This window comes from Pelophylax lessonae (genome assembly GCF_965119305.1).
Source record: "Pelophylax lessonae genome assembly, chromosome: 12".
Lineage (NCBI taxonomy): Eukaryota > Metazoa > Chordata > Amphibia > Anura > Ranidae > Pelophylax > Pelophylax lessonae.
The window spans coordinates 191,552,122-191,579,972 of record NC_138779.1 but is presented as its reverse complement, the minus strand read 5'-3'; the positions used below and the strand labels follow the sequence as shown (position 1 = coordinate 191,579,972).

Here is a 27,851-nt window from a genome sequence, read left to right as displayed (position 1 = left end):
GCCGATCCACGGGACCGGCGGCACCAATTGCCACCGGACACCCGCAATCACTCCCCGCTGAGAGAGAGAATGACGGTCTGCTGTTGTAAAGCCCCGTACACACGCACAGATTGTTGGCCGTAAATTGTTGGCCAACGTCCGATCTGCCGATTGTAGGCTTGTTAGTATGATGCTTCTGACAACCAACTGCGAATTTATAGCATGCACACCAAAAAAAAAAATCTGGTGTGCATGCTATAAAATTTTTGTTGGCCAACAAAAAACGGCCGATTGTTCCTCAGTCAGTACAGATTTCGGCAGACAAAAATCAGATGAGCAAGACTGGGCATGCTCAGAGAAGAAAAAACACAGGGAAAGTCAAACCATCACATGACATCACTTCTGAAGTTGGTTTTTGTTGGCCAACAAAAGTCCAGTGCAAGTCTAGAACACATTTCAACCAACAAACAACACTGGACAAAAGTTGGCTGATCAGTTGGCCAACAATCTGTGCGTGTGTACGGGGCTTAAGCACAGCAGACCGTTGTTCTCTCTGATATGATCACAGAGAGCCTGTGATCCTCCTATTTAGGATCACAGATCTCTGTGTTCATTTCACAAGTCCCTCCCTCATATGTTAGAAACCACTCCCCTAGGCTCACACTTAACCCTTTGATCACCACTGGGTTAACCCCTTCCCTGTCAGTGTTATTATTACAGTAACAGTGCATATTTTTAGCACCGATTACTGTAGTAATGTCACTGGTCCCCCCAAAGTGTCAAAAATGTCAGTTAGGGGTCCGATCTGTCCGCCCCAACGTCGCAGTACCGCTAAAAATCACAAATCGCCGCCATTACTAGTAAAAAAAATAAATTAAAAATGACAAAAATTTCCCCTAGTTTGTAGACGCGATAACTTTTGCGCAAATCAATGAAAAGGCGCTTATTGGGATTTTTTTTTTACCAAAAATATGTAGCAGAATACAAATTGGCCTGAAAGGATGAAAAAAATATATAAATTTTTAAATTTTTTTTGGAAATGTTATATAGCAGAAAGTGACAAATAGTTTTTTTTCAGAATTCTCTTTTTTTGTTTATCGCGCAATAAAAAAAAAAATAAAAAAAATTGACTTACCCTAAAATCCATTTCTCTGATCTTCATTGATGGACACAGCTCCCACTCCTCTATGGAGTTATAATTCTCCTGACACTGCTTGTAACAAAAGTGACTATAGCAGGGAGAGGGAGTATACCCCCTAGGACTGCCCATGGGTGTAGCCAGAAGATTTTTCTGTCTAGTGTCCTACTCCTGTAGGGGGCAGTATAACCCAACGGTCAAGAATGACAGGAGCTGTGTCCGTCAATGAACATCAGAGAAATGGTATTTGCGTTAAGTCAAAAATCCCATTATTTAATATGTTGGTTGGATTTACCCTGTAACACAAGAGTCTCACTCAAAAATATAAATATTTATTCATTATAAATACATATAGTGTTACATATAAATATACATAATACAACAAAGCATGGCACCCTATAAGGGTCCTGCATTTTCCATCCTCCATGGCATTGGAAATCTTCTGCGCTGCCACTCTCGTCCTTTCAGTTCCCGGCCCATCTGGCAAAGAGCACATGTGAAGCAGCAGCAAATGGTACAGTAGTCGTTAAAAAGACTACCCTGTATGGACAGAGGTATAAGATGGTAAGTGTCTGACACATCCACTACTGGGCGAAACATGTCAGAGGGTTACAACTCTATACTTCCAAGCTGCAGGAATCCATCCTGGTTACATGCCATTGTCACAGTTACTCAGGTGGATTAGGTCTCTACCATTCAATGTAATGGTGTCGGGGCCTGGCAATTGGCTGCTCAGACTTCACAATCACATGGGGAGGTCTCCCCATAACCAAAAGTCTTACCTTATTAGAGCAATAGAACATGGGCACTGACAAGAGTGAGGTGGTGGCGAAGGAAAGCCTATTGGCAAGTATAAATTATGTGGCTTGACTAACACAACTCGCTAGGTGGTTGGGCCATGCAGTATTTGTTAATTTGCCCTGAATGGGTGAAAAGGTGATGTCTCACTTAAGACCCCGTTCACACTGGGGCGACCTGTCAGGTGACCTGGTCGCCTGACAGGTCGCCTGCCATAGAGTAGCTGTGGACCCGTTCTAATAGGAGCGACACAGGTCGCTCCGACTTAGAAAAAGGGTCCGGAGCTTCTTTGGGGCGACCTAGAGCAACCTGCATTGACTTCAATGATATGAAGTCCGTGTCGGCCGCTCCGAGGTTGCGGTGCGAGCTGCGCACCGCGACTTCACAGGTTGCCACCGCAAGTCGGGTCGCCCCAGTGTGAACGGGGTCTAAGCGCCCATAGGAAAAAAGAAAGGGCTAAAGTCAATGCATTAAAAAATAAATAAATAAAACATGTTCACATTCCTTCTAAAAAAAGGGCCCATAATCAGGTCGGTATTTTGAAGCAAGCAAAAAGCAAAAGTTGAAATTGACTCACTGGTATTCTGTAACGCTCTCGTATTCCTGCACGTAATAGGCACATGGCACCAGGCAGCACTCCAAAACAGCATCCCTCACCGAACAACGAACTCAAGTAGCAGGGAAATATGCAGGAGCAACAACAACCCAATAAACCTGGGAGAGAAAAAGACAGACTATTCTATGCATTTTATTGCAACTATTTAAGTCCAACTGTCCCCTGCAATATTTCTATTCCTGCCCCCTAAGAGAGAGTGTCATCACAGTGCCCTTCATTATAAGTATTTATTTAGAGAGCCTGCCCTAGTCTTTCTCAATGCCGAGAAATACAAGCAGATACTTATCCATCGTGCCATACCATCAGGGAGGCGTGTGATTGGCCTCAAATGTATTTTGCCGCAGGACAATGACCCAAAAAATACAGCAAATATCATTATGAACTATCTTCAATGTAAAGAACAAGGAGTCATGAGGCTGAGCCAGGTGCCAGTCCAGGCTTCTGTGTGGGTTCCAAGCAGGGCCGCCATTGGGGGGTACAGCCAGTACTCTTGTATGGGGCCCGGGCCCATAGGGAGGCCCGGGCAGCAGGAGGATTGGTGGGGAGAGGGATCAATGACAGAGCGCTGAAAGACGGATTTTCCCCCTCTCGCCGGCTTTCAGCTGTTTGTCCCCGTCCACACTCAGAGCTGGGACACGGGGACGGCAGTCTGGAGAAGTGGTGGAGTCGTGGAGAGGTAAGACCTGGGAGGAGGGGCGCTGTGTGGTGCTCTGTGGGCTCTCCCCTCTTGTCTGAACAACACTCGTCCATGCAGTATAAGAGACAGGATCGCTCTTACATTGCATCGCACTGTACACACACACACACAGTTTGATTACCACCCCCTACCTCCTCCATGGGCTGCTCATCTCCCAACAGCAGGAAATGTGGGTGGGGGGGTAATCAAACTGTGTGCGCGAGTGTTCAGTCCGAAGCAATGTAAGAGCGATCCTGTCTCTTATACTGTGTTTTGTTCAGACAGGAGGGGAAAGCACAACACAGTGCACCCCCTCCTGGCTTAGTAGTGGTTTCTCCCTGTCGGTTTGGGGGGCTTACAGAAATAATGGGAAAATAATTTATGCCTGGGATGTTTGAGGGATTGGCAGCTCTTGTTGCTAGAAAGTGTAATGGGGATTGGGGGGGGGGGTATTTGGTAGCGGAAGGAATGAGGGGGGGGGTATGTGCTTGTAGGAGGGTCTGGGGGATTTGAGCCAGAAGGGGAGATTGGGGGGAACGTTTGTGCTAGGAGCGGGGCTGGGGCATTTGTGCTAGGAGGGGGGGGGGGGAATTTGTGCTGGGGGGATGGGGTTGTGAATTTGTGGAGGGATTTGGGGGGGTTGTGCTGGGAAGGGTGATTGGGAGGGGATTTGTGCTAGGAAGAGAGATTGGGGGGGGGGGGTAATCATTTTGATATTTTCGCCGGAAGTGGGGGGGGGGGCTGTCAAATAGGCTGTATGGGGCCCTGGGATTTCTAGCGGCAGCCCTGGTTCCAACCATATGATCGGGATCTTTTCAGTGCCTGGACCAGCTCTGTGATATCAGCCCCCTGTCGGCTGAAAATGGGTCACAGGAACAAACTACCCTCCTGTGATCCAAAGGAGAAGTACAGCCAGGAAAGCTTTGGCCATACTTTTCCTTTAAAGGATAAGTTCACCTTCGGGAACATGTAATATGTTCCCGTGATCCATAGGAGAAGTAGAGCCAGAAAAGCTTTGGCCATACTTTTCCTTTAAAGGATAAGTTCACCTTCGGGAACATGTAATATGTTCCCGTGATCCATAGGAGAAGTAGAGCCAGAAAAGCTTTGGCCATACTTTTCCTTTAAAGAATAAGTTCACCTTTGGGAACCTGTAATATGTTCCAGATCCTGCAGCCACTTGGCGATTCCCACACTCTCTGTGACAGCAGTACGGGGAGAAGCTCCCTGTACTAGCTGTCACCTTTTAAAAACGAGCACCCAACAGAGTTCTGTGAATGGAAAAACTACTGCTATGGTAGTTCATATAAGTCATCCTATTAGTGTGAAACTGCCTGCCCATACAATGTACGGATAGCTAACTCACACTGACAGATCTGCAGGAGACCTGCATGGCTCCAGTGATCTGCTGATCACTGGTGCAATGCTTTACAGGCTCCAAAAATAAAGCAAATGCACTTTTACATGCAAAAACAGAGTTCGGTACCTGGTAACTCTCTAAGAAGTCTTCCAGGGCAGCATCTGAGATAGGCTCCTCCCACCTAAAACAGGAAACAATAGTACACCATTATAAAAATGTCAGCCATACCTGCCTGCCTCAGTATTAGTAAAGCACCGAAGGAACCCCCAGTAAGCTTATGAATCTGCAAAAAGCCTTTGTACTGTTTAGGGTGGGAAAGAGTGCTGCCCTGTAAGACTTCTTAGAAAGAGTTACCAGGTACCTAACTGTTTTCTCTAATCGTCTTCCAGGGCAGCATCAGAGGATGTATCAAGCAATACTTACTAGGGAGGGGATAAGGTCTGGAGCACCTTGCAACCAAATGTTTGGTCCTGACTGGATAGCTGGTCGATGCGGAATGTCTTGTGAAGGTATTGAAGCTCAACCATGTCGCTGCCCTGCAGATCTACTCCGGTGTAGTCCCGGCCCTTTCTGCGCTTGAAGATGCCCAAACTCTGGTCGAACTGGCTTTGACTCCGCTCGGTGGGGCAAGGTTTTAGGCTTGGTAGGCTGCCTGTATAGCAAGCTTTATCCATCTGGCTATCGTACCTTTTGAGGCCTGTTTTCCCTTGTTGACTCCTGCGTAGAGGACGAATAAATGTTGTTGTTTTGCACCAGTCCTTAGTTCTCTCAAGATAAGCTTTAAGAATTTTTCTTACATCTAGCTTGTTATGCGTCTCTTTTCTTGCTATCCATTGAATCTGGAAGAAGTGATAATCACATTCGGTGTTCTGTGGAAAGTTGAAGTAATTTTTAGTAGGAAAGCCGGGTCTGGGGTGAGGATCCTTTCTGTTTGAATCAGACAGTAGGGTTCCATCATATATAGAGCCTGTATTTCACATACTCTTCTGGCCGACACAAGGGCCACTCGGAGTACTGGTTTTTAGTGTAAGGTATTTATCTGAACATTCCTCCAGTGGTTCAAAGTCCCATGTCGGAATTCTGCTGAGCTTCGTGGGTCTAGCTCTTAACGAGAGAAGGAATCTTCTTATAGGTGGATTTTCTGCCAACCTGCTGTGTCTAGGCAGAGAAGATAGAGCTGCCACTTGGACCTATTAAGTGTTCTGGGAAATGTTTTTGTTTGCTCCTTCCTGTAAGAAATCGAAAATTGCTGGCATAGTCCTTTTTGGGGTCTTCTTTGCTCTTGTACCAGAAAAACTTTCACTCACTTTCTCGTAGATGGCTCTGGTCACGGGTATCCTGCTGGCTAAAATGGTCTTTATCACCCTGTTCGACAGACCCTTCCTCTGTAACCTCACCTTTTCAGTAACCAGGCCGAGAGCTTCATGACCTTGTGGTTCGGTTGGTTGACTGGCCCCTGCAATAGGAGGTTTGGCATGTCTGGTATTGTAAGATGTTGTCGCACACTGAGGTTTTTCAAATGACTGAACCACGGCCTCTGGGGCCAACGGTATGCAATAAGTATCACTATTGACCATTCTTCCTTGATATTTTGTACTACCTTTGGAATTAGGACAGTTAGTGGAAATGCATAACACAGCTTATATGTCCAGCTTTGGTTGAATGCGTCTACACTGATGTTGTATCTTTGGGGTCCAGGGAGAAGAACTTTGGGAGTTTTGTATTTATCTTGGACGCAAACAGATCCACCCAGGGTACCCCCCCAGGCTTGGGTGATCCACGAGAAGGTAGCTTGTTTTGAAGACCATTCTTTCTGCTTTATGATTTTTCGGCTCAAGAAGTCTGCCAGCGTGTTGTCCGTTCCCTTCAGATGGATGACGGAGGTGGAACTGATGTTTCTTTTGACCCATGACAACGTCCTTTCTGTCAGGCCCATTAAACAAGTAGAATTTGTCCCCCCTTGTCCAAGTATGCCACGGTTGTGGCGCTGTGACGGCATCCAGCCATCTCTGCCCTGAATGGCCAGTTGGAATGCCTTTAGCGCTTCTTCTACAGCTTTTAATTCCTGCATGTTAGAGGCGACTTGGGTCCAAAGAGGGGTTCCATTCTCTTTGTGTGCAGTGATCCGTCATATGCTGTCTGCATCCAAGAGTGCTGTCATCCATCTGCATCCCTCGAGATAAAGAAGCGGGCTGAGCCACCACTGAAGTGTTCTTTTGACCGAACGAGGGCCCGGGATAGAGTCATCTCTAGGGATGATGGATTTCCATCCCACCGGCCAGAATGTAATTTTGTAGAGGCCTCATATGGAGCTGTGCCCAGGTGATGGCCAGAATTCAGGACGTCATTTAGTCCCAATGCCGAAAGGCCTCGTCTGATAGTCATGAATTCGGCCCCTATTAGAAATACTATTGCCTCTGATTTTTCCAACCTTTTCTTATGTTATAAAAATATTGGGTATTTTGGCATCTAGTACATAGCCCAACTATGTAACCCTCTGGCTTGGGGTTAGTTGCGATTTTTCTGTGCTCACTATCCATCCTAGGCTTTGCAAGTAAGAGATGCTCGTGCTCAGATTGGCTTCCAGGCGGTCTGCTGATTCAAGGAAGAACAGCAGGTCGTCTGGGTATGGCACCACGCCTATGCCCTAGTATGTCTCGGGTATGTCTCGGGTTTTTTAGAGCTTCTGCCATTATTTTTGTGAATATCCTGGGTGCAGAAGAGATGCTGAAAGACAGAGCTGCGTACTGCAAGTGTAAAGTGGTTGCCGAGGCTTGGACCGCGAATCAGAAGTATCTTCGATAATTCTTTATCAGTACGTGTAAATATGAATCTTGCAGATCTACTGTAGTCATGAATACTCCCGCTGGAAGGATATTCCTGACTGAGTAGATGGACTCCCATCCTGAATCTCTTGTACCTTATCTTTTTGTTGAGTGGTTTGGGGTACAGTATGAGCCTTAGCTTGGCTTCTTCCTCGCAAATGTGTGTGAGTAAACTCCTGTTTTTTCCCCTCTTTCGGCAGGACATGACAAATTACTTTTTGTTTCAGTAAGATTTCTAGTGCGGATAGAAAGGCCTTCGCGTGGTCTGTGTCCTTTGGGAGTGTCTTCACCAGGTACTTGGTTGGGGGGACGAGAAAAAAAAAAAAAAAAAAAACTATCGAGTAACCTTCCGCTATCATGCGAAGGACAAATGTTTTTTGTGATCTTCCTCCACCGATGAGCAAAGGTCACCAATATGCCCCCCACCTGGAGATTGTCATTGCTTTATGTTTTTTTGGAATGGAAGACTTGAGGATAAAATGTCCCTTGCCTTTTTTGTTGTGTCCAGCGTTTCTTTGGTCCCGTTTTATTAAATCCCCTGAATTGACGAAAGGCCGCTTTCCCCAGCTTCTTTTTGGTTTGAGGAAACCCTTTGTTTTTGGTTGCGGTTCTGTCCAAAACCGTTCCCAAGTCTAGCCCGAACAGTAAATCGCCTGTGAAGGGGATTCTGCATAATCTATTTTTGGAAGCAATGTCCCCTCTCCATAACTTCAGCCACGGGGCCCTCCTGCCTGAAATGATTAGGGCAGTGGTCCTCGCCGATACCCTCACTGCTTCAGCCAAAGCATCCACGAGGAAGGCAGCCACTCTGGTGAGCGTGGGAATAATTGCTAATTCTTCTCTTGGGGTTTCTTCCTCTAGCAGCTCTTGTAGCGGAGTCAGCCAGACTAATAAGGTCCTAGCCGTGCAGGTGGAAGCTATAGCTGGATTCAGATTCGCTGCCCCTGCTTCCCAAGCTCTCTTTAGCAGCACCTATAGCTTCTTGTCCACGGGATCACTAAGGGTCCCGGAGTAGTCAAAGGCTAAGTCAGACTTTTTTGAGTCTCTGGCGAGGGAGGCATCAACTTTAGGGCACTTTGCCCAAGATTTTGTATCCTCCTCTGTGAAGAGGTATCTACGCTTAATCACGTAAAAAGCTTAATTTCCTGCTCTTCCCATTCCTTCTTGACTAAGCTTTTCAGAGTCTGATGATGTCTCTTTTTTTGGATGTAAGCCCTTATACATCTTATGCGAGGAAAGCTTCCCCATTTTCTGCTCTTTGATGCTCAGCGTATCTGCTAAGGCTTTCAACAGACTATTCGTGTCTTCCGAAGAGAGAAAAAAAAAAAAAAAGTGTGCCTTCTGATGCTGGGCAGTGGCGGCCCCGTCCATTGGGGGCGCAGGGGCGCCGCCCCCCCCATCCATGCATCTGGCCCCCTAATCTGCATGCAGGGTGCCGGATGCATGGATTCCAATGTTTTTTTTTTTTTAAGCACCTGATTAGAGCCAGAGCACTGCGCCCTGAGCCCACCCAGTTGTGTGACAAATAGCGAATGAATAATCGCTATTGCCACACTGATTCTCCTCCAGGCCAATCAGGAAGCGAGTCCTGAGACCCGTTTTCTGATTGACCGAAAAGAGAAGGCATGCTACTGGCCAAGAAGGGGGTGGAGACAGCCGCCGAGAAGAGACATAAAGGAGCCTGGGGGGGGGGGAAGCCGCCGCCTGTCAGTCCGGAGGAACTAGGTAAGTAAACTGGCGGGGGGTGGGGGGGAGATGTGGTGGTGCAAGCTGGAGTAATATGGGGGGGGGTCCGTGGCCAGATCCATCTGCGGTCCCCCCCCCCGAATGATGGAGCACCAGCCGCCACTGATGCTGGGTCTTCATCATCTGAATCCAAGCATAGGCCATCTTCAGTTTCAGAATAATCCGAATCAGCTTCCTGCTCTGCCTGGTCCACCTCTTCCTCGCTACACGAGGGGGTGGATGGACTGGTGATAGACGGGGTACTGGTCTGGCTGGGACTCCAACTTTTCTATAGCTGAGCGCAGTGGCCCAATCGTGCTCTTCATTTAATTTCCTTTTTGAAGGCGTTGAGCATGTCTTTCAGGAAACCCTGTGATTCCTTGGCTACCATTTTGTTAATGCATTTGTGGCAAAATGGCTTTTTCCATTCTGGGGGAAACCGGTGACCACAAGAGGTGCATGCCTTGCTGCTGGTCTTTGCCCTTTTCTCTTCAGGAGTCTTTGTCTGTAAATAAGCACAAAGGACCCAGTGAGAAAGGCGGTTGCCATGCACAAACATAGAACCATTTGTAGTGAGGAAGAGACAGAGGGAACGCCAGAGTGCTCTAGCTTACCTTGAAGCTGTCCTGACATGCAGGATCTGCAGTGCAGGGTGGTGAAGCGTCCAACATGTTCAGCCCCTTAGAGCCTCTGCTTAGAGGCTTTTTAAATGCTTCCTGCTCCAGCCCTGCCCCCAGCTGACCCCATGCAGGTTGGTGGACATATCTGCACTGTCACTGCTCTCCTGGTTTGTCCTCCCACCTGTTCTTTCACTGAGGAGGGAGTTCATCTGCTTTTTTTTTTTTTAAATTCCGCCACCGCCCAGAGATTATGTCACCGGAAGTGTTCCGCTGGCTCTGGGCTTTTGGCCTATACCAAGATGGCTGCTGACCCGAAATACGTCCATGGAAGTGCCACGAGTTGCTGGAAATTATGCACCCGCTGCCATCTTTGCTCCTCCAGGCAGCGTGGGCTCTGGTTTTCCAGGATGACAGGGCTGTCGGCGGGAGGCTGCTTCTTGGGGTCCGGGTGGACAGCCGATGCCAGGTGCAGAAGACATCGATTCTGTGGGGGATTGCCACAGGTATCCAATACAGCTAGGGGGATGGTTGCATGCCCCTTAGTAGGGGCGAAACCTCAGGCAGAGGCCAACTGGCCTAACTTGCTGCCCCTGGTCTGCAATACCCAAAGCCCACTGGGCTGGTTGGGAAACTGGCCAGGGAGTCCCCTGCAGTTAGCACAGAGACTGGAAAAAAAAAAGAAGAGTTGCAGCTCCTGTGGGTCCGGAGGAAACACAATCAATTGAGGCACGCAGGAATGGCTGAAATTTTTATAATGGTGGACTATTGGGTTTCTTGTTTTAGGTGGGAGGAGCCTATCTCTCAGATGCGGCCCTGGAAGATGATTCGATAAAAATGTGCATTTATTTATTTTTTAAAAGGTGAACTAAACCTTTAAACAAGACGAAAAAGGTTATATATTAGAGCTTACCAGTCAGATGTGGTGGCTTAACACCAGGAATTTCCAAGATGGCGCCGGTGGATTTGTGATGTTCCTGTGACGTCCTCATGCGGTGCCATCTTGCACATGCGCACTGGACTGTTACTAACGTCCACACCTCCTTTAGGCGTGGACACACGCTGGAGGTGAGGGGCTTTATAAGAGCTCAGCTACAGCACGCTTATTGCGCTCTGCTATTCACTGGGGAGGGGACATTCCTAGTTTGGAGACACCAAGTAATCAGCTTTTATTTTTTCTAGGCCTCAATATATTTGGGGATTGCCCTTGGTGGCTTACATGACTGTTATTCTATCCATTCCAGATTGGACTGGGACCGTTTAGTCTGTGTGGATCCATGTGGACTTGATTTTGAAAGTTTCTAGTTTACCAGCGCTATGTACCCTAATTAGGTTTTTGCTGGGCTGCTTTTATATATAAAGGTAATTGTTAATATTTTATTACAATGAAAATCAGGCATAGACTTGGAACCATTTCAAATGGCTGATATACATGTTTTTGTTCCTCCACAGATGATTAATGGATTGGACTCTATTGTCCCTTATGGTACACTAATGCCTCGTTTCCACTGAGTGGAACGGTTCTGGTCAGTACAGTTTGGGTTATAATGGTCCGGCCTATTCAGGTGAGCGTTTCCACTGCAAGTCTGGGCTATTATCTGGACTGAGCTTTTCATTTGACGTGAGCATTGACGTTTTCCTGTCCGCCAATCAGTGGAATGTTATATGACGCCAGTAGCTCCGCCCTCACCGTACCGCACCATTTCCCATGGCCCTACATCTGAAGGAGGACCAGGAATGGTGCGGTTTGGTTCAGTTGTATGGGCCACTTTCATAATGGAAACACTCAATAGCGTACCGTACCGAACCGATCCGCTCAGTGGAAAGGAGGCATAATACTTACCTGGAGGTTTTTTTTATAGTTATAGTTTAGAGCAGGGGTCTTCAAACTGTGGCCCTCCAGTTTTTCAGGAACTACAATTCCCATCATGCCTAGTCATATCCGTGAATGTCAGAGTTTTACAATGCCTCATGGGATGTGTAGTTCTGCAACAGCTAAATTGTCGGAGTTTGAGGATCCCTAGTTTAGAGTGTCTCCAGTGTAGTTCTAGTTTGCAGATCCTTTTATAGTTCACTATGATGAGATGATGCTCTCCTGCTTTTGACCCAATACATATGAGCACTCCTTTTACAGTACCTTTATGCTTTATGAAGTTACAAATATTGGGTCATTAATTATTTTGTTGCTTTTTCAATTAATTGTCTGTTTATTTTATTAGCATATGTGAGCAATAGCCACCATCTCCTGAAGAAGCTATACAGTATTTATATAGCGAAACATGTCGAGAAATTCTGGATTAATTGCTTGATGTATGTGCAGAGAATCAATTTTCTATGTGTTTGTTTTTAATACTAATAAAGTTTGATAGCTTTCTACAATAATGTTTTGTGTCCTTCGCACCTTAAAAACCCTATCCAGTATATTTTTTCTTTTTGAAAAGTATTAGTTTACAAGATTTCTGGCAGGATCAACATTTATTCATTAATTTTTTGGCATTTATCAAAACACTTTCACCAGTATGTTGAACGGACTAAAAAAGGAACAAATAAGAAGGTAATTGCTAGGGTTTATCTATACGTCAGGCATTGCCTATCTGAGAGTATAATGGGCTTCCCTTGGAAGATGAAAGGTGCATCCAAAGCAGGGCCGTCTTTAGTATTGATTGGACCCTGGGCAAATAGTTTCTTGGGCCCTACCAAATGCATTTTATCAACTATTTGTGGGCAGTGCGGGCTCAAGGGGCTGCTGCTTTGGGTCCCCCAACAATGGCTTGGCCCGGGGGAAGCTGCCCCTTTTGCCCTGTGTTAAAGACGGTCCTGATCCAAAGTCTGCAAGTCTCCCTATGAAGGTCAGGGATAAGACATGCTCAGGGCTCGATTATTCACAATACAACCGAGGCCTGAGCCTAGAGGTCCCAGCTACAACCTTCAAAGCTCCAGCAGGATAACATTACTGCTCGAGTCTAAGCACTTCCTTTCAGTTCCCAGGGGAAGATGTACAGTACTTCTAGGCAAATGAGGTCTAGTGGGGCCATTTCAGTACAGGCAAGCAAACGGGACTATTGTACAATGAAATTGGACCACTGTCTATTGCAATCATTTACTACAGGCATTTATGTAGCAGTGACAATTTACACAGCTCTCTACATACACTATATTACCAAAAGTATTGGAACGCTTGCTACACGCATATGAAATTTAATGGCATCCCAGTCTTCTTCTGTAGGGTTCAATATTATTGACTTGGCCCACCCTTTGCAGGTATAACAGCTTCAGCTCTTCTATGAAGGCTGTCCACAAGGTTTAGGAGTGTGTCTATGGGAATGTTTGACCATTCTTCCAGAAGCGCATTTGTGAGGTCAGGCACTGATGTGAATGAGAAGGCCTGGCTCACAGTCTCCACTCCAATTCATCCCAAAAGTGTTCTATTGGGTTAAGGTCAGGCCAGTCAAGTTCCTCCAACCAAAACTTGCTCATTCATGTCTTTATGGACCTTGCTTTGTGCACTGATGCACAGTCAAGATGGAGCAAGAAGGGGTCATCTCCCAAACTGTTCTCACAACGTTGGGAGCATGAAATTGTCCAAATGTCTTGGTATGCTTATGTTTTAAGAGTTCCCTTCACCGGAACTAAGGGGCCAAGCCCAACCCCTGAAAAAACAGCCCTACACCATAATCCCCCCTCCACCAAATTATGTGGGCCAGTGCACAAAGCAAGGTCCATGAAGACATGGATGAGCGAGTTTGGGGTGGAGGAACTTGACTGAGTCCTGACCTCAACCCAATAGAACACCGTTGAAATGAATTAGAGCGGAGACTGCAAGAAACGCCTTCTTGTCCACATCAGTGCCTGACCTCACAAATGCGCTTCTGGAAGAATGGTCAAACATTCCCATAGACACTCCTAAACCTTGTGGACAGCCTTCCCAGAAGAGTTGAAGCTGTTAAAGCTGCAAAGGGTGGGCCAACCTTATATTGAACCCTATGGACTAAGACTGGGATGCCATTAAAATTCATGTGTGTGTAAAGCAGGCGTCCCAATACTTTTAGTAATATAGTGTACATTCAAATCAGTCCCGGCACTCAGAAGCTTAAAATCCAAGGTCCCAATCTCCAGTCCCATGTATACAAACAGTGCCTTGAAAAAGTATTCATACCCCTTGAAATTTTCCACATTTTCTCATGTTAGAACCAAAGATGTAAAATGTATTTTATTAGGATTTTATGTTATAGACCAACACAAAAGGGGACATAGTGAAAAAAAAAAAAATGGTATATGGTTTTCAAATTTTTTTACAAATAAATATGTGAAAAAAGTGTGGCGTGCATTTGTATTCAGTCCCTCGGATATCCATAACTAAAATCTAGTGGAACCAATTGCCTTCAAAAGTCGCCTAATTAGTAAATAGAGTCCACATGTGTGTAATTTAATCTCAGTATAAATGCAGCTGTTCTGTGAAGCCCTCAGAGGTTTGTTACAGTACCTTAGTGAACAAACAGCATCATGAAGGCCAAGGAACACACCAGACAGGTCAGGGATAAAGTTGTGGAGAAGTTTAACCACTTGCTGACCGCCCCACGCAGATTTATTGCAGCAGGGCGGCTCAGTTGCGCATAATCAAGTACATGTATGGCCCCGCCCCCTCATGACAGATGACGTCATCGGGAGGCCACGCCCCTAATGGCTATATAACAAGCTGAAGACGGAGACCGGCATAATCACCGGGGACAGCGTCGGAGGAGGACCGGAGGAAGATGAAGAGCCGAGGGCAAAAGAGCAGAAGATTGGACAGCAGAAGAGCGGACAGCAGAAGACAAGAAGAGCGGAGAGGGAGAAGACCAGAGCGGAGAAGTCCGGATGAAGATTTTTAATAAACTTTCCAAAACGTCTGTCGTTATTTACATACACTGCCTTTTATGGGGTGAATGGGTAGGGGTACAGTGTACCCTATACCCATTCACATAGGGAGGGGGTCCGGGATCTGGGGGGCCCCCTTGTTAAAGGGGGCTTCCAGATTCCGATGAGCCCCCTGCCCGCAGACCCCACAACCACCGGCCAGGGTTGTGGGGATGAGGCCCTTGTCCCCATCAACATGGGGGCAAGGTGCTTTGAGGTTGGGGTGCAGAGCTCCCCCTGCCACAAAGCACCAACACCCCCCATGTTGAGGGCATGTGGCCTGGTATGGTCCAGGGGGGGTTGGGGCCGCTCGCTCGTCCCCTCCCCTTTCCTGCCCTACTGCTCGGATAAGGGTCTGGTATGGGTTTTGGGGGGGACCCCACGCCGAAATTTTCGGCGTGGGGCTACCCTCAAATTCCATTCCAGACCCGAAGGGCCTGGTTTGGAACTTGGGGGGGACCCCCACGCTGTTTTTTTTTCCCATTTTTTGGTGTGGAGTTCCCCCTCAAGTTTCTCCCAGCGCAAGTCGCCGCAAGTCGGATCATCCTGATCCGACCTGCGGTGCGACTTCCATTCAAATCAATAGGCTCCCATAGGGAACCATTGATTTTGATTGGAGGCAGAAAAAACGCTGCTACAAGCAACGTGGCCAAAGGTGCAATAACGCCAATGGAAAAAGCTACTGAAAGCACGTTTAACAGCTGCTTTTTCCCAGCATCAGAACTAGCTATGCAGCATGTTTTTTCTAACGTCCCGTATACATGGAGCCTAACTTGGCCTCACCAGATTACTTGTGGAAGCAGACACACTACTTTGACCATACTGCCACTTGTATGGAAGAATTAAGTCTTTTTGCTCTCTCTAGCAGCAGACTTGATGCAACTACTTTATCTTCAGGACACTCTCTAGCATCCCCTTGACTGACACCCGTCCACTGACTCTTCTACTTTAAGGGGTGGCCCTTACAGGACAGGCCCCATGACACAGATCTGTACTCACTTTAGGCAGAATCAGATCCTTCCTGGTGTCTCCCTTCCAGTCAGCTCTACAGGACCTCTAAAGAAGTTCAGCTCCTCTCTCCAACGTCAGGACCTCAGGTCGACTACCCAAGGCCGCATGGCAGCTTCTACAGAAAAGGGACAGCCGCCCCTCCCTCCGGGACCCCGCTCTCCAGTAGGAGACCCTGAGCACATGTGCCCCTGGCATTTATACAGTCACCTGCACCGAGGCCGTTCCTCTGCCAATCAGCAGGGCCATAACAATGCCTGTGCCCTCACTTGTCAGGTTTCCTCCCACTGTCCAATATGCCTCCCATTTGGACCAGTGTGAAATATTTAGACAAGCAGAGCTGCACCTGAGCACCATGAGCAGACACTACCAATAGATCCTGCTCCCTGGTAGGCAGAGAGCACTATAAATTTACCTGGCAATCTTCCTGGTAAGCAGAAAAACCCAAAGACTACAGTCTCTTCAAGCACCTACCTAGGAGGGTGCTTCAGGTTTTAAAAAAAATATTCCAAGCTTTAAACATCTCACGGAGCACTGTTCAATCCATCATTCAAAAATGGAAAGAGTATGGCACAACTGCAAACCTACCAAGACATGGCGGTCCACCAAAATCATTAATCAGAGAAGCATCCAAGAGGCCCATAGCAACTCTGGAGGAACTGCAGAGATCCACAGCTCAGGTGGGAGAATCTGTCCACAGGATAACTATTAGTCGTGCGCTCCACAAATGTGGCCTTTATGGAAGAGTGGCGTGAAGAAAGCCATTGTTGAAAAAAGCCACAAATTGTCCCATTTGCAGTTTACGAGAAGCCTTGTGGGGGACACAGCAAATGTGGAAGAAGGTGCTCTGGTCAGACGAGACCAAAATTGAACTTTTTGGCATAAAAGCAAAACGCTATGTGTGGCAGAAAACTAACACTGCACATCACCCTGAACATGGTGGTGGCAGCATCATGTTGTGGGGATGGTTTTCTTCAGCAGGGACAGGTAAGCTGGTCAGAGTTGATGAGAAGATGGATGGAGCCAAATTCAGGGCAATCTTAGAAGAAAACCTGTTAAGAGTCTGCAAAAGACAAGACTGGGGCAGAGGTTCACCTTCCAGCAGGACAACGACCCTAAACATACAGCCAGAGCTACAATGGAATGGTTTAGGTCATGGGTGTTCAACCTTTTGGCTTCTCTGGGCCACATCAAGTGTAGAGAAATTTTCTCGGGCCACATATAAAATATATACTATTGTTAAGGTATATAAGTAATAAAATGCCGCCGTGCTCCCTGCACTAATTTAACACAACTAGAGGATGATCAAATGAAATGGAAGGTTTACTTCTTCTGAGAGAAGTTAAAGTGATTTGAAGAAGTGGTCATGGTGGTAGGAGTCAGAAACACTGCACATGCTCGCCCTCCCCTCCGAGGCAGCCTCTGCCTACCGTTAGTTGGAAGCTGCTGTGGCCATGCCACCGACCCGACTTTCTTCCTCCCCACCAAAAAAAAAAAATTGTCAGGGGGCAGTGGGCCGCATTGCCTGGGGTTCTGGGCCGCAGGTTGGACAAGCCTGGTTTAGGTTAAAGCATATTCATGTGTTAGAATGGCCCAGTCAAAGTCCAGACCTAAATTCAGTTGAGAATCTGTGGCAAGACTTGAAAATTGCTGTTCACAGACACTCTCCATCCAATCTGACAGAGCTTGTGATATTTTGATAAGAAGAATGGGCAAAAAGGTCACTCTCCAGATGTGCAAAGCTGGTTGAGACATCCCCAAAGTATTGACTTCGGGGGGGGGGGGGGGCGGGGGTGTCTGAATACATATGTACACCCCACTTTTCACATATTTTTTTTTAAATCGTTTTGAACACCCTTTATCATTTTCCTTCCACTTCACAATTATGTGCCACTTTGTGTTGGCCTATCAGTGATGGCAAACCTTGGCACCCCAGATGTTTTGGAACTACATTTCCCATGATGCTCATGCACTCTGTGGTGTAGTTGAGCATCATGGAAAATGTAGTTCCAAAACATCTGGGGTGCCAAGATTCACCATCACTGGTCTATCACATAAAATCCCAATAAAAACACATTTACATTTTTGGCTGTAACGTGACAAAATGTGGAAGATTTCAAGGGGTGTGAATACTTTTTCAAGGCACTGTAAGCATATTTACCTACAATGACCACTTTTGAATCATTGAACCTACTGGCATGTCTTTGGAGTGTGGGAGAGAATGGTAGGGCTTGGAGGCAACCTATGAAAGAACAGAGAGAACATGCAAACTACAGACAGAATCCTGGCCAGGAATCAAACAAAGGACCCCCAGGGACTGGATAGGCAAAACCGCTAAGTATTTCTTCTGTTTATTTAGTGGTTTGCCTGAGGGTCAGCTTAAAAAAAAAAAATGTAACCACTAGAATGATATACAAACTGTTGTCACTGCAAAATAATCCAATTGTGTTGTCTGTACTTACATATTGAGATGTCATCACAGCACTGACAGAGGCCAGTAGCCCATGAAATGGGTCCAAATGCCATAGGCCCTCCTCGGGGTCCCATGTAGGATAATTGTGGACCGCCCTGCATGTTCAGTACAACAGAAGTCTGTGGTTGGGGCTGCATGGTCACAGCTAGAAGAAAACATTTATACACATTACCACAAAAAAAAAAAAAAAAAAAAAAAAGACGGTCTTGCGTTCAATTCAGATAAGTGGTCCCAGCCAGTCATGTCCTTGGTGCAGTGAGCAGAATTGCTTTTTGCTCTGTGATTGTCTTAAGGAAACTCTTTAATTTTTTTTTTTTTTTTCAAAGAATAAATGTACCATTATCCTAACTGTTTAGACCAGTTTTTCAACTCCGATCCTCAGAGCACACTAACAGGCAAAAAAACAGTAAGGCCCCTTTCACACATACGGTCCGTCCGTCCGTTTTTTTATCCATCCGTTGATGGATGAAAAACGGACATCAATGCATCTCTATGTAAAAACGGATGACAACGGATGATCATCCGTTAACATCCGTTTTCATCCGCTTCCGTCAATGTCCGTTTTTTGGAATGGATGAATGCCCTATTTTCATAGGTGTGCGCACAGGGTGTGCCAGGAGTGCCTGGGCACACCCTAATCACCCTGTGCTGGGCAGATTCCCCCTGTTCCTTGGCTGCAGAGAAAGGGACTGGGGAATCTCTGTCCTTAGTCCCTTTTACTGTCTCAAAAGTGAGACATCAGGGGTCTGTTTAGACCTCTGATATTTCACCAAAGCCCCCAAATGGGGCTCCTAAAAAAAAAAAAAAAAAAAAAAAAAAAAAATTAATATGTTAAGAACAATAATAAAACATTATTGTAAGAAAAAAAAATATGGTAAAAAAAAGAATTAAAATTGTAAAAAATAGATTTTAAAAAAATCAAAAAAATAAACTACTGACACCAATCTCTGCCCACCTGACATAATCACTGCTCTACCGACATGGTCCATTGCCCTACTGACCAATATATATTATATATATATATATATATATATATATATATATATATATATATATATATATATATATATATATATATATATATATATATATATATATATATTATATACATACATACATACACACACACACGCATGTGTGTTTTAGCTTTGGGGTGCACACCCTAATGCAATAGGCTGCGCACACCTATGCATATTTTTTCATCTGTCAAAAAAATAAGATCGGACCAAAAAACGGATGTAAAACAGACAAACGGTCCGTCTTAACATCCGTTTTCACATTGGTAGTGGATGGAAAAAAAAAAAAAAGGACAAAAAAACCAGACAAAAGACCAGGCAAAAGACCAGGCAAAAGACCAGACGGAAAACCAGACGGAAAACCAGACGGAAAACCAGACGGAAAACCAGACGGAAAACCAGACGGAAAACCAGACGGAAAACCAGACGGAAAACCAGACGGAAAACCAGACGGAAAACCAGACCGATGAACTGAACGGACCGTATGTGTGAAAGGGGCCTAAAGAAAACCCAAGCATACAATCCCATATACACAATCCTATACCCGCAGGTGATCCAGAGGAAGGCAAAAAAAACCCCCAGCAAAGCATGATCCAATTTGCTACAGCAGGGGAAAAAGTTCCTTCCTGATCCCCCGAGAGGCAATCAGATATTCCCTGGATCAACTTTACCTATAAATATTAGTACCCATTTATATTATGTACACCTAGGAAAGAATCCAGACCTATTTTAAAGCAATCTCCTGAGCTGGCCAGAACCACCTCTGGAGGGAGTCTATTCCACATTTTCACAGCTCTTACTGTGAAGAAACCTTTCCATATTTGTAGATTAAATCTCTTTTTCCTCCAGATGTAAAGAGTGCCCCCTTGTCCTCTGTGATGCCCTAAAGTGAATAACAACACCAAGTTCACTATATGGACCCCTTATGTATTTATACATGTTGATCATATCCCCCCTTAATCTCCTCTTCTCAAGAGAGAATAAATTCAGTTCCTTTAATCTTTTCTCATAGCTGAGCTCCTCCATGCCTCTTATCAGTTTGTTTGCCCTTCTCTGCACTTTCTCCAGTTCCCCGATATCCTTTTTGAGAACTGGTGCCCAAAACTGAACTGCATATTCCAGATGAGGTCTTACTAACGATTTGTACAGGGACAGGGACAAAATGATATCTCAATGATACTTTCAAGAAAGTACATTTTTTTCTTTTGAACTCACATTTTACTGTGCATATAAAAACTTTAATAAACATAGGTCTACCCTCATGTATAGCACAGCAGACACTGTTAAGGGGGGGAGGGGAGGTACAAAAACTGTAGCACACAGAACCTGGTGCATCTGTGCATGGTAGCCAATCAGCTAACTTCAGCTTGTACAATTAAAGCAGAGTTCCACCCTAATTTGCATCCAAATCTGTATGTGCTGCTGATCACTCCGCCATTCCCTTTTGGATAGTGTCTTTTTTTTTTTTTTTTTTTTAATATATATATATATATATATATATATATATATATATATATATATATATATATATATATATATATATATTATTAAAAAAAAAAAATATAGTACCTTTTCTTCTAAAAAAAGATCCACTTCCGTCCAAACATGGCCACGGCGAAGTACGCCATATCCTCTTTCGCAATGGCTCCTGGGATACCAGTGTAAGCAATCCCAGGAGCCAATGGGCATCCTCCGCAGCTAGCATCGCGTTACTTCTAAACCAGAACTGACGCGATGCTAGGCTACGGCCGTGATAAAGTCCCACTGCACATGCGCGAGATCGGGAGGTGCTTGCTGGGTAGCCAGCACCACCTTATCCCGGAAGAGACTCCTAGTGGGCTTCAGATGCCCACACTCAGGATGGACACTTGCTGGATCAGAAGGCTACAATGAGTAGTAAACACTTTTAATGACACATGCAGCATATGCCGATTTCTAATACATATTTGACGACTATCACGGGGGTGATATAAAAAATAAAATAAAAAAAGGCTGGAACTCAGCTTTAAGCTTTGACAATAAAACCTTGACGCTGATTGGTTTCTATGCAGAGCTACACCAGATTCTGTGTGCTCCAGTTTTAGTAAATTGCCATACTGTCTCTCTGTAACTGAGCTCGTTAGTCTGCAGCTTCTCCTTTCACTGTCCAGTCGCAGGGTAGGGGTGGGACCAGTGGTGTATTTTGGTTTTGTGCTGCCCTAGGCAAGACTAAAATTGGGCGCCCCCCTCCCCCTCCTATGTAAATTTGCCCTACCCCTTCCTCTTTATTGGATGAGACTCCCTCCAAAATTGAAGGACTGCATGAACCCCTGAGATCTCACAAGAGCAGGGGTGAGAGGGGGTGGGGTGCGGGAGGGTGAGGGGTGGCAAGATGAAAGGAAGAGGGGGGTAGGGGACCCCCTAGCCCTGCCTGCAGTCCCTCCAGTGCCCCCCTGTCTGTGGGTAGGTGTGTGTGATAGCCCTACCTCCCGCCCTTCCTCATCCTCTGGGCCCTCGGTCAGCCTGTCTTCCTGTTGATGTCCCAGCTGGGAGCAGAGAGGAGGTTTGAGAAGGAGTGCAGGCCCAGGGATGCTGCGCCAGCTGCTGCTCAGGACAGGGCAGTGCCATGGCAGTGGAGGTCTTCTCCCTCCCGGGCTCTTGGTTCTAGGCAGCCTCCAGGGCGGGACTGCCGGCCGGCCGACCTCCCACTCCCTATGTGAGAACGCTGCTGACGGCGGCAAATTTTGCCCTGCACCCCACCGTCACCGGACCAGCGTGACTCTTTGGGCCCTAGGAGCACTAGGCGTGGGGAGGAAGAAGTTAAATCCTCTATTACTTTGAATTATGGGCAGGGCCAGGGAGTCACGGCCATGACGTCATTGCTTGCTAGACGCCAGGCGGCTCTAGCAACCAGTGGCCAATAGATTCTAAGGTGGAGACGGGGGGGCTTTTTTGCTGCCCCCCCTGCAAAGTGCCGCCCTAGGCCTGGGCCTTTTCGGCCTAGGCCAAAATACAGCACTGGGTGGGACTAGACCTGTAATTGCCAGCAAAGAAACATCAGGTCGTCTTCCTTACCAGGGGAGTTTTGGCAATGCAGTCCTCATGATTCTGTAGTCTACACTACTATGTAATCAAGAATAGAAATACAAACAGACTGCAGCTACCCAAGATATAAGAGTGGTACATACCAGGATGTGCAGAGGGATGAGTTGCAATGTGTGTTGGTACAGCTACTGGAACTTGCATGGGAACAGTAGCTGGCATCATCTGTATGGGCGTAGAATGTGGGACTTGCATCACTGGCAGTGGTAGGTTTTTCTCACTAGCCCCTGGAACTTGCATGGGAGCAGTAGGTGGCACCATATGTACTGGTGTAGAGGGTGGTACTTGTATCGATGGCAGTGCCATGTTTACCTGGTTGTCCCTTCCAGCCTGCCAGAGATAATATTAGAGGTAGACTACTATTATTATATTATACAGGAATTATATAGTGCAAAATAAATTACAATGCATTTTACTACAAGAGGGTTTGGGAGGGCTTTGTCCATGAGAGCTTACAATCTAAAAACTTTCAAACATCATATGTTGGATTATTGTTTTACCATTTACCTGTCATTTATGTAAATTACATTTTAATTTTTTTTACATTTTGTAGATTGCCTTTAACCACTGCTGGACCAGAAGGATTTGCCCCCTTAATGACCAGGCCCTATTTTGCGATTCAGCACTGCGTTACTTTAACGGACAATTGCGCGGTCGTGCGATGCTGTACCCAAACTAAATTGATGTCCATTTTTTCCCACAAACAGAGTTTTCTTTGGGTGGTATTTGATCACCTGTGCGATTTTTATTTTTTGGGCTATAAACAAAAAAAGAGCAACAATTCTGAAAAAATAACATTTTCACATTCTGCTATAGGACATTCCCAAATCAATTTTTTTTAACATTTTAGGCCAATTTGTTTTCTGCTACATATTTTTGGTAAAAATCGAAATAAGCGTATTTTGATTGGTTTGCGCAAAAGTTAGAGCGTCCACAAACTAGTGGTAAGATTTAGGTCATTTTTATTTTTTTTTACTAGTAATGGCAGTGATCTGCGATTTTTAGCGGGACTGCGACATTGCAGGTGACAGATTGGACACCTAACTGACATTTTTGACACTTTCGGGGGGACCAGTGACATTACTACAGTAATTAGTGCTAAAAATATTCACTGTTAGTGTAATAATGACACTGGCAGGGAAGGGGTTAACCCAGGGGCGATCGAAGGGTTAAGTGTGAGCCTAGGGGGTGTTTTCTAACTGTGGGGGGATGGGCTTGTAATATCAACACAGAGACCTGTGATCCTAAATAGCACGAACACAGGGTCTCCGTGTTAAAACCAGAGAGCGCAACGGTCTGCTGTGTTTACAATTCACGGGGAGCGATCGCGGGTGCCCAGCGGCAATTGCGCCCGCGCCTCAGGTTCCCTGCTGACAAGTGGGCATGCTCCCACAGAAGCGCTCCTGCGAACCGCCGTACAGGTAGGGCGATTTGCGGGAACCTGCTGCCGGCGGATGGTCGACAAGTGGTTAAGGGCCCTTTCACAGTTGTGCGACTTGTCCTGCAATTTGGGGCTGAAAAGTCGCATGACAAGTCGTACTCCATGATTTCCAATGAGTATTCATATCTGTGCGACTTCAAGTTGCAACGGCTCTAAAGCCGTCCCTGCACTAATTTGGTCCAACTTTGATGAGTTTTGAGGTCCATGGACATAGGCATCGCTTCAAGAGTCCAGTCAAAAAAAAAAAAAAAAAAATGGTGGTAAAATGGCAGCAAAATCGCACGACTTTAAGGTTGCACAAGTGTAAAAGGCTTACAAATGTATACAAAGAAGCAAAAGGCAGCAAAGCATTATAAAAGGCACTACAGGACCACAGGAGACCACAGAATACAAATTCCTTTCATCATTGCAACAGTATCCTGCATGTTAAAATGCAATTTTTATACGCATAGTCTATGCAGATCATACTTATAGGGCATTTTCCATGCAGTACAATTATATCAATGGAAGGTACAGGTTTTATTTCTTTATTTTTTTAAACACCAAAAGATGCATTGGTGAAAAGTAGCACACGGTCCGCAGACAGGGCTGTGCACGCACAAGGCTGTCAGATTGGGAGCAGCGACTGTGCCCGTGCAGTCACAGCGTCCCAACTCACATGAATGGGACTGCCTGCATAGGGATGTATAGAACACCTGCACATCCCAGTGCAGGCAAGCATGGCCGTGGCATGGGCATTGGCTATAGTATGCCGTGTGAACAAGGCCCATTACTTGAAGTGCCTCCTTTGTGCTTTTTGTATTAAAAGTGCCCCTAAACTACAAAAGCACGCACATGCCCTGAGGCCACCCGGATTCCTCCAAAAAGTTTAGTGACCCGGAGCAACAAGAGTGGGAGGCCTCCATCCCTAAATATATATACAAAAAAATATTGAGGAGGTCATGGGACTTTGAGGCCAACCACTTTACCAAAATAGGTATATAGAGTACACCTGTTAACAAATTGGTTGAAGAAATAAAACAATACAGTGAAAAATAAATACCAAAAAAAAAAAAAATCCTAAATGAAGTAAAAATATATATGTAATAATGAACTGACATAACAATTCATGATAGGTACAGTGGATACAAATTGGTTGAAGAAATAGAACAATACAGGGAAAAACAAATGCCAGAAAAAAAAAAAAAAACAATTCCTGAATGAAATATATATATATATATATATATATATATATATATATATATGTGAACTGACATTTAACAATTCATGATAGGTGCAGTGGATACATAATACAATTACATGATAATACATAAATAGGAAATACATAATTGGTATAGACATGATAAATAAAAACCACTTGGCACATTGACGCGTTACGAGGAACCCTGTCCGCTTCTTCAAGAGTATAATGCAAAGAGATCTAAAAATCTAAATAAATGTAAACGTAAAAAATAATGAATAATTAATAAAAAAAAAAAAAATATTTGTTTTATTTTTATTAAATTACCAGCATCCAAAAAGAGGGGTGAAGGGGCGGCAGACACAAGCCTCCCCAGGGGGTGTGGCAAAAAAAATCCATCCAAGTCGAGGGGACAACCGGGGGGGGCAGGTCTGGTGCAGAGTGTATAATGCAAAGAGATCTAAAAATCTAAATAGAATATTTCTAAATATCTGAATAATTCACAAAAAAAACCCTTCATCTTTTTTTTTTTCTTTTTTTGCCATTTTGTTTATTTTTCCAGCACATGGTTTTCAGCCCAGATTATTTTTTCCCTCTCTTACTTTTTACCTTTTTTTTTTTTATTGCTCCTTACACATTGCCTTCACCTAGTCCACTATGTCCTTCCCTTATTTCACTATCTGCTTTTATGAGCTTGGTTCTCCATGTGCACACATTTTGAGTCTTTTCCTTTGGAATTGTAGGATATATTCCTCAGCCTATACCCTCTCTATTTCATTGTTCATTCATCTTTCATTTTTATGCATATTGCACATTATTTTTATTTTTTAGATTTATATGGGTTGGAATTTACCCACAGTTATATTACTACTATGGATTACACTCTGCACCAGACCTGCCCCCCAGTTGTCCCCTCAACTTGGATGGGTTTATTTGCCACATCCCCGGGGGGAGGCTTGTGTCTGCCACCCCTTCACCCCTCTTTTTTGATGCTGGTAATTAATTTAATAAAAAAAAAAATCATTATTTTTTTAACTATTCATTATTTTTTTTTATACGTTTACATTTATTTAGATTTTTAGATCTCTTTGCATTATACTCTTGAAGAAGCAGGGTTCGGCGAAATGCGTCAGGATGCCAATTCATCATGTCGCCAATTCATCATGTCTATACTAATTATGTATTTATTTCTTATTTATATATTATCATGTAATTGTATTATGTATCCACTGTACCTATCATGAATTGTTATATGTCAGTTCATAAATACATATATATTTTTACTTCATTCAGGAATGGCACTTTTCCAATGGGTGAAAATCCGACTTTGCGGCACCGCACCGATTTTCAAAAGTAGTTCCTGCACTACTTTTGGGGATTTCAGATGTGGTTTCAATAGACGTCTGTGCATAAAGCTGCACAGATGCCTTTAAAGTTGCACCCAAAATCACACTGACCTGCTACTTTCAAATCATGCTACTTCACATAAAAAAGCATCAGTATGAACAAGGGCTAAGCCAGGAATGGGCAAACTATGGCCCGGCGGACCTTTTAATCCAGCCCGGGGAGCGCACAGTGTTCCCCAACCCCCGGGCCGCGGATCGGTACCGTGGATCAAACGGTACCGGGCCGCCCGAGGAACTTCGGGAGTGGTGGCCGGGGCGCACAGAGCCCGCCCATTGTGTGATAATAGCAAATGAAAATTTGCTATTGTCACACGGATCCTCCTCCTGGCCAATCAGGAAGCGGGTCATCCCGCTTCCTGATTGGCCGAAAGGCAAACCCCATGCCATTGGCCGAGGAGGAGGCGGGAGGACTGAGGACTCGAGAAGAAGCCGGGGGACTGAAGAGAAGCACTGCCTGAGGTAAGTGCACTGGTCTCGCAGGGGGGGAGGGGGCCTGGCATATCTGTATGGGGGGGCCACCCTGGCATATCTGCATTGAAAGGGGGCCCCCTGGCATATCTGCATTGAAAGGGGGCCCCCTGGCATATCTGCATTGAAAGGGGGCACGCTGGCATATCTGCATTGAAAGGGGGCATGCTGGCATATCTGCTTTGAAATTCACACATACACACCATCCATCTACTCTTGGTCCGGCCCCCGGGTCCAATATATGAACCCATTGCGGCCCTCGAGTCAAAAAGTTTGCCCACCCCTGGGCTAAGCCAAGGTTCACTCTAGTGCTGTGAATGATGATGTATTTTTATGATGTATGCCTTTTTTGTAGAAGGAGAAATTAAAGAGTAACCCCACCTTTGTTGAGGGAAAAAAAAAAAAAAAAAACATTCCCCTCTGGGTAATCTATATACATTGCAAGGATTATACCAAACTTTGTTGCACATTGTTTGCAGAAAAGCATATTCCTACCTTTTTGTTGCTCTAAATAGCTGTTTTGCTGTATCCATGTGCAAAGTGAATCTAATGGGAGTGTTTTTCTAATTATCAATCAGCTGCTGCACTTGCAAGGCTCTAATGAGGAAAGTTGCAGGGTCTGCTTCCCTTTAGATATGATTTCCCTTTGGGAGTGTCTCACCAAAAATGAAACTTTTGTTGCAGCGGATGCCAAAAATCTGACTTAGTGCAGACTTCTGGGGAACATCAGTGAGCCAATCACACAAGCAGGAAATGACATTTCTGGGCAATGTTCGGTACACCATCTATGTACAGAATGCCTCCAGGTTGCCATATTACATTTCTTTTTTTTTTTTTTAAAAGGTTTATTGGATTTTCGAAATCCAAAACAGAAAATATAATCAACATAAAAAGAGTTCAACCAAGTCGCCATATTGCATTTTACAGAAAAATACAGATTGAAAAGGGAAAGGTCATTTTTAATAACATTCAATTACAATAAGATTTGTGTTGCAGTTGTATATTGCTATATTATTTCCCTACAAAAGCGGAGTTACCCTTTTAAAGGCCGGTTCATACCACAAAAAAAAAAAAAGTCAAGATGCGTTTCTGCAGGCGCATTTTTAAAGTGTTCCCCGATGCATTTTTTCCTCTTTTTTATTTTTATT

The 27,851-nt window shown here is 45.1% G+C and overlaps 1 protein-coding gene across 1 annotated transcript; it reads right to left on the bottom strand.

Moving 5' to 3' along the window:
- Positions 1-1,513: 1,513 nt before the first annotated feature.
- On the bottom strand, positions 1,514-22,514 carry LOC309568419 (placenta-specific gene 8 protein-like; the record flags this gene model as incomplete). Its single annotated transcript, XM_082274087.1, has 4 exons — positions 1,514-1,657; positions 2,493-2,629; positions 18,101-18,256; positions 22,295-22,514. The coding sequence occupies 4 exons, from the start codon at positions 22,512-22,514 to the stop codon at positions 1,514-1,516; spliced, it is 657 nt and encodes a 218-aa protein (XP_082130213.1).
- Between the last annotated feature and the right edge of the window lie 5,337 nt (positions 22,515-27,851).